General features: G+C 44.1%; 1 protein-coding gene across 1 annotated transcript; it reads right to left on the minus strand.

The window, feature by feature from the left end:
- Positions 1–287: 287 nt before the first annotated feature.
- LOC119363838 (differentially expressed in FDCP 6 homolog) lies at positions 288–6610 on the minus strand. The gene is made up of 10 exons (XM_037629202.1): positions 6447–6610; positions 6202–6306; positions 3872–3933; positions 3693–3776; positions 3571–3602; positions 3397–3478; positions 2227–2455; positions 1400–1627; positions 913–1205; positions 288–809 (listed from the first exon to the last, which is right to left on the minus strand). Exons 1-10 carry the CDS (start codon positions 6477–6479, stop codon positions 497–499), a joined length of 1461 nt encoding a protein of 486 aa, XP_037485099.1. The 5' UTR covers positions 6480–6610; the 3' UTR covers positions 288–496.
- Between the last annotated feature and the right edge of the window lie 201 nt (positions 6611–6811).

The following is a 6811-nucleotide window of genomic DNA, read 5'->3' on the forward strand; positions in this document are numbered from 1 at the left end:
GGAGGCAAGGTTGGAAGGACGTCCATAGGTTTTCATATTCTACAGGAGATGCAAACTGAACTACCTGGTTTTCAGGGATTTGAGCTTCGGTATGTTAGCCGGAATGCAAATAATGTAGCACATGGGTGCGCTAAAGAAGCTCTAGGCATAGAAGATGTTGTAACATACTCTTTTGTAATCCCTGGCTTTCTGAGTGGTCTTCTACACTCAGATAGGCTACGCTGATTGAATAAATTCCGGAGAGCAGAGCTTCAAAAAAAATAAAACTAACCTTACAACAGTAGGTGTAAACTGTTCAACATGATCGCCAATGGTACACTTGATGATCCAATTCTTCTTTTTGTTTCACTCAGGTTTACAGATGAGCAACAAAAGCTGTGACGGAACTCTGGGTCAATGCAAAAACTGAATAAGATTATAAGAATGTTCGCTGTGAACCGAGATGAAAAACTTTAGTACAAAAAGTCATGGTGTACAAGAATGGCAAAAGTCCAGTCTAGCCTTGGAAAGTATCGTCAGCAACTGGCTGGCTATCAACAGGAATATCCAAGCTGTTTTCTTCAGCTTCTGTGGTCACCTCCCTTACATCAGATACTTCAGAGGAATGAGGATTTTCCCACTCTGTGTCCCCGATCGTACGTATATCGACTCCCTCGTCATCCAACTCGACTATGTTCTCCGCAATGGGTATCAGGTCTGTATCGCTTAAACAAGCCTTATCCACGTTATCGTCGTCCATGTCCATATGCTTTGAAGTAGAGCACAGCTCTGACCTTTCCTCACAGATTTGTTTTGTGCTAGTCTCTTGCCTGCAAACAACAGATATCCAAATTATCCATCAAATTTCTTTTAGAAGAATCTCATTTTACACGGAAGCAAGAGAGATTAAATAGCATATGATGTACTCGGAACCTTTGTATTTGTGATTTTAGAGCATCCACGAGAGCTAAGAGTTCTTCCTTTTCTTTCGCAGCAGACTCGAGCTTACTCACAGCTTCCTTTATTCGCATGTCAGCATCGGCTGCTGAAACCCTAGCTTTCTCTTCAGCTCTCACAACAGCTGCTTCTAAAATGACAGCATTTCCTCTAGCTTTTCCAAGCTCAGAGCGCCACATCTGAGCTTCTTGAAGAGCAGAATCTCTTTCCTTGAGTAAATGCTCTCTTTCTTCAGCAAGAAGCTTTGACTTTTCTTCTGATTCCCTTAGCTGTTAACATAAAAGCCAGTTCAAACTAAAAATAAAAATGTGTCAGTTCATATACTTAACATGAACTGTGCTCATCAGGTGCATAAAACGTAAATCATAGAAACAAAATTTGGTCTATAGGGGGCAAAAAGTATGAAACAAATATGTACTATAAGATGAATATAATGTATAGAGATCCACGAAGTGGTTGTTACCCTAAGCAAGGACAATTCAACTTGATTTTCCTGATCTTGTTTCAGGCGTTCAAGTTCTGAAGATAAAAATCTTCTTGCTTCATCAATTGCATGAGCAGCAGAAGCAGCAGTTTCAGCTGCCTCAGCAGTCTCCTGTAATTTATCTGTAATCTCCCTGATGGTGGAATCTCGTGCACGGATATCCTGCAATAGCTGGTGCAGTTCATCATCTTTAACTCGAAGGGTCTCCTGTCGTAGCAATGTGTAGCACATCCCAAATAAGGAAAGGAAAAAACTTTAGTATCCAAAAGAAAAATATACATTTTAGACGATCAAGAACTAGTACCATACAAGACAGCACAAAAAGTACTAAATTTCATCCATCGTATGAGAAGCAAATGCTCTGGCATGGCCTTCCAGGTATATTGCCAACTTCCGGATCACATGATTGCTAGTTACATCTCAATAGTTGTTCAGTGAAACACGCTGAAGCATGTTCACCTGTCTTACCAACACTATCAATGGCTTTCAAGCTTCAAAGTGAAGATTCAATTTATCAGAAATTTGGTTTGTTATCAGAAACTCGGCCTCATAGTAGTCAACTGGTCTGATAAATTATGGAATTAATCAGTCACTTGTTTTAGGAGGAAGCACAGTCTAATAAGTGAATAGCAGATCAACTGACTACATCAGGAATATTTTCGTATTTTGTTTAAAGGAGACAACTGGGTGTCAGATCAATTGTCTACAAAAGAGGTCGTGTATTCATCAATAAGTTTCTTATGCAACAAAAATGACAAAACTTTAATTTAGGTAATCCTTCATTGATAGTTTGAAGAACAGCATACCATCATGATTGTGAGATCATCTAATTGACCTTTACTAAGTTTATTTGTAGTTGAGCCTAAAGCTGCCCGCAGGGAGATCTTCATCGCTGCTTCTACCTCTTTGGATGCTTCAATCGCAGTTGCATTGGCCACAGCCACAACAGTAGCAACTGTTCCCAATTTTGCAGAACCATTTCCACCCAATGAATCCACCGCCTGTTTATGAGCCTGTAGGACCAACTGAGTTGCACTGTAGGTAGATAAGAACTTTTATCAGGTTTCAAGGGTCGTACTAAAGCCCCACGGACAGCGAATAAAATAACTCAAATAAACAAAAGGGAAAAAGAATAGCAGAAAGCGTCAAATGCAAGCCTTTAGCCAGATTATAGCCTGTTAGCTTACTTACATAGCTATGCAGCAGATATTTCACGAGTTAGCATATTTACATAATTATGCAGTTGATATTTCACGAGTTTGTTCATAACGTTGGACAAGTGGGCACATATTGCCACTAGCAATTATTGTTTTGAAACAAAGGGTACATCTCAGTTCTTCGGGAGCAAAGGGTCAAAGAATTTAAAGAGGGTGCCTCCCAACAAGGCAAAAGCAAATCGCCCAACCATTTGATGAAACAACTACATATTGGTGCTTTCCTTAAGCACAATTTCTACACATTAGTAAGCAAATAACAAACAGAACTAATGCAAACATGAGATGTTTCAGGAGAAGACCAAATTTATACAGAACAATATGTAAATAAGGGTACATGTCATGCAATATATCTTAAATTCTTCACACTCCAAGTGGCTCGAAATTTGTAGAGAAATTCTAAGAGTAAGAAAATGAGAGGGTTGTGTTGATGGTGATGATAGTGCATGGAGCCACATGGCCCATGTATAAATGCCAATATACATTTTAGGGTTCTTCTAGAGTTACAACCGCATATTCTAGACTGGGAAGGTGTTATGTCAGTGATAAATTAAATGCAGTAAACCACAGAAGCAAAGGTGTTTACTAATATGGGTTTATGTAGAAAGGGAGCATGGGTTCTCTCAACGATGTTAACTACAAGAACATATTAATCGTCACTTAGTTTTGAAATAGATCATAAAAAAGAATATGATGGTACTTCCAACATCCATTATAGCGGTCGAATCAAGTGCAATGACAGGCCACAGAACACAAGCTTACTGTAAAGTAGATACCCATGCTCTTGCAGCGCTGGGAGTTTCTGCACAAAGAAAGTACTCCTTTTTTTGTGGAGTCCCAATATCTATAACACTAGTCAATTAACAAAACAATTGATCGAGCCCATATATGATAATAAAGCAAACAAAATAACCTAGAGCTACTCCATAAGGATACATACACAACATCCTTCATATTTTGGCAGTCCACTGCATCAAGTAAAACATGAGGCCATTCAGTGCTTTTACTACCACAAGTCTGAAAATAATAATGAAATAGCAATGAAGCAGAGATCATACTGAAAGTTGGTAGGTGACAAAGTGACGGTGCTTGTTGAATCGAACACAATTATTCCCCTCACAGTTGTATCACTTCTACGAACCCTAAAGCATTAGTTAAATTATGAGATCTAGCATTCTCTTTTTCAAATCTCCATCTGTTTTCAAAAGAAAAGGAGTGTGTAACTTCCAGTCCATACTTGTATTCCATCTTTCCAGTAGCTGGATCAAGTATAACCCACCGCTCATTCCATTTCCTGAGCTGTCAATTGAAGTAAAATTTATCACAAACAAATAAAATGGATGTGCTGGAATATAATAGCAATTTGTTGTGTATCATTATTGTTACTATAACTGCAAAAGCAGAATACAATATGGAGACAACTAAGTAACTCAAAGTCTTAAATTCAAGAAACTGTGCTAATAAACCATAAAGGGAACGAACATTAACTTTGCATCAACCAGCAGGGTTGCACAGTAGACAGCCCTACATCCAGATGTGCAACTTAGCGGTACCTGAATTAAATACCAGAAGTGTGTGTATGCTGCTTCCCTTGAATGAGAATTTGCACAAGTTCACCTGTTGCTACTTAGGGCATCTCCAACGCGGACCCCTAAAACGTACACCGCATCCGTCCATGGACCGGTCGGGACATGGGTCCGGACACTGATACGGGAGCCAACCATCCAAAGAAAGCCGCAAACGTCCGGTCACATTTGATGCAAATTTAGACAAACTGGACAACTTTCATTCAAACTTAAATAATTTTCAGATAAAGCCGGATGATTTTCTTCTAAGCTGGAGCACATACATTACATTTTCGACATATTTCAACTAAACCCTATTCTAACCTAGTCTAAAAGATCACCGACGCCCATTTCCCACAACATGCCTTCCCCATGCCCGGCAACAAGCTCACCGGACGGTCGTGAGCCCCGGGAAATGAAGCTTCAACGGGAAGGGAAGAATAGCCTCCGCGAAGCGGGCAAGCTCACCAGCCGGTAATGAGCCCACCAAGTTTAGTTTTAGCTTCAGCGAGGGGAAGAATAGTGGCCTCCTCCTCCTCCACAAAGTGGGCAAGCTCACCGGCTGTGTGGCCCGGCAAGAAGATGGTGGTGGCCTTCCTGGGACCCAACCGCCGGCGGCCTCCCATGTTCTACTCTTCCTCACTATTGGTGGCGGCCGTGGACGTGTCGGCCTTGTCCTCGGTGTCGTCATCAAATTCCTCCGCCGCCGCGTCAATCTCCACAAACATAGCTTCTTTCTCCGCTCGCAAGACACGGAGCCGCCATCGCTCGTGGCGGATGTCGCGGGCGGCGCGTTAGGACGGGAGCAGCGCCTTCTGCTCGTCCACGTCCGCCACGATGCCCGTTCCGGCGATTTGCTCCTTCGCGAGTCGGTGCTCATGAGGAGACGGAGGTTGTACCTCTAGTCGGCCTGCGCCTACCAGAACGCCTCCTCCCGCTCTTCCATTACCGTGTCAGTGAAGTGCGCACGCGCCTCGCCCATGGTGATGCCCGCCTGAACCGCCGAGGGCGGTGGCGCGGGCTAGTCGTCCATTGGCTCGTCCACGTCGCTGCCTTCCGGGGAGCTCGCCAGCAAGCCAGCCTGTATCCGGCTGGCTTGGCGGGCCTGCCAGCCGGCCGCAATACCAGAGAGTTCCTTCTTTTGTTCACCGGAGAGGCTGTCCCACAGGGCTTTGGAGCTCAAGGCCATGGCGGGTGTGGTGCAAGAAGGAGGAGATCAGGAGAGGACAGGTGTGATGCGGTTGTTGCCGGGCACCTGGCCACGTTTAAATAGCGGGGGATGCCACGCGCCAAGAGGCGGGGTGTTTAATGCCAGCCAGTAGGCAGACGGACATGTGACACTCGCATGTAGGCGCCGGAGTAGGTTCCTCGACAAACACACTGGTTTAATGGAGGGAAACGGACAGACGTATGTCGTTTAAATGCGGAGAGAAGGCACGTGCAGCGGCCGGCGCGTCGCTTCAATGCCGGCGGGAAAAAGGATGTCCGGACTGCTGCGTGGATGGGGTACCGCGTTGGATAGCAAAACACGTCCGGACCGCCTGGTCCAGGCGGATGCAGGCGCTTTGAAGGTCCACGTTGGAGATGCCCTTACTACAGCTATAAGAAGGCTGCTTTCATGCTTGAGAGACGAAATTTTCTACTCCCTCTGTTTCTAAATATTTGTCTTTCTAGAGATTTCAACAAGTGACTACATACGGAGCATGAGTAAATCTACAATCTAAAATATGTCTTATACATGTAGTCCATTTGAAATCTCTAAAAAGACAGATATTTAGGAACGGAGGGAGTAGTTCACAGCATAATATCGACGAACTACAAGCACACAAAGTAGAACAAACACCCTTGGCAGCTTGTCATCAACACTCAACACCACACGGCATCATCATGTTGATCGATTTGAAAGTTTGAATGGCTGGACTTGTGAGGTATGGATTTAGTAGACCAGAACCAGAACCATCCAATTAAGAAAGTGTGAAATGAAAGGGGGGATAGAGATTACTGTATCGGATCGCTTTAAGAGAGGGCCCTGGAGGATATGGCGGGTGGAGCTGGAGGAGAGCTGCCGCCTGACCCGCTCCAAGCTGCTCTCCATCTCCCCTACCATCTGTACCCATCATCACAAGGGCAAAATCCCAGGCAGCTTGAGTGAGATTCCTTGCGGTGTGAGGAGATGGAGTCGAGACGCGAGAAATCTCGTCGAGCTCGATCCAAATCGATGCAATCCCGGGACGATGAAGAACTCACCGTGCTGCGCCCGCCGTTGGCGTTGGAGTCCATGGCCGGAATGGATGGATCAGGGGGGTGGAAGAGGATCGAACGAACGATGCCAGGAAAAAATGATGATCTGTAAACTCTACCAGTAACTCTGAAACCGACACGAAGCTTTTCTTGACTCTCAGATGGACTGGCAAAGATCTGCTGCCTTCGTACTTGTATTACGTGTTCCATTATTTACGTGTACGACTAGCAGAAACAGAAAACGTACTCACTCGTTCCAAAATGCAGGCCTTCCTCTATTCTCGTGTTTCAATTTTGATCATAAATTTAACCGACGAGATATAATTTTTTTCTCCTGCCGCAATCGGTCTCGTTGGTTAAATTTATGATCA

The sequence above is a fragment of the Triticum dicoccoides genome, chromosome 2B (assembly GCF_002162155.2).
Source record: "Triticum dicoccoides isolate Atlit2015 ecotype Zavitan chromosome 2B, WEW_v2.0, whole genome shotgun sequence".
NCBI classification, from domain to species: domain Eukaryota; kingdom Viridiplantae; phylum Streptophyta; class Magnoliopsida; order Poales; family Poaceae; genus Triticum; species Triticum dicoccoides.

Bases quoted from the DNA above. Each gene is read 5' to 3' on its own strand.
- LOC119363838 (XM_037629202.1), bottom strand. From the start codon at position 6,479: ATGGACTCCAACGCCAACGGCGGGCGCAGCACG. The intron at 3,603-3,692 runs GTATGATCTCTG...TACTTGATGCAG, and splicing joins TTGTCACCTACCAACTTTCA to TGGACTGCCAAAATATGAAG. The intron at 2,456-3,396 runs GTAAGCTTGTGT...ATCTACCTACAG, and splicing joins GCATGGGTATCTACTTTACA to TGCAACTCAGTTGGTCCTAC.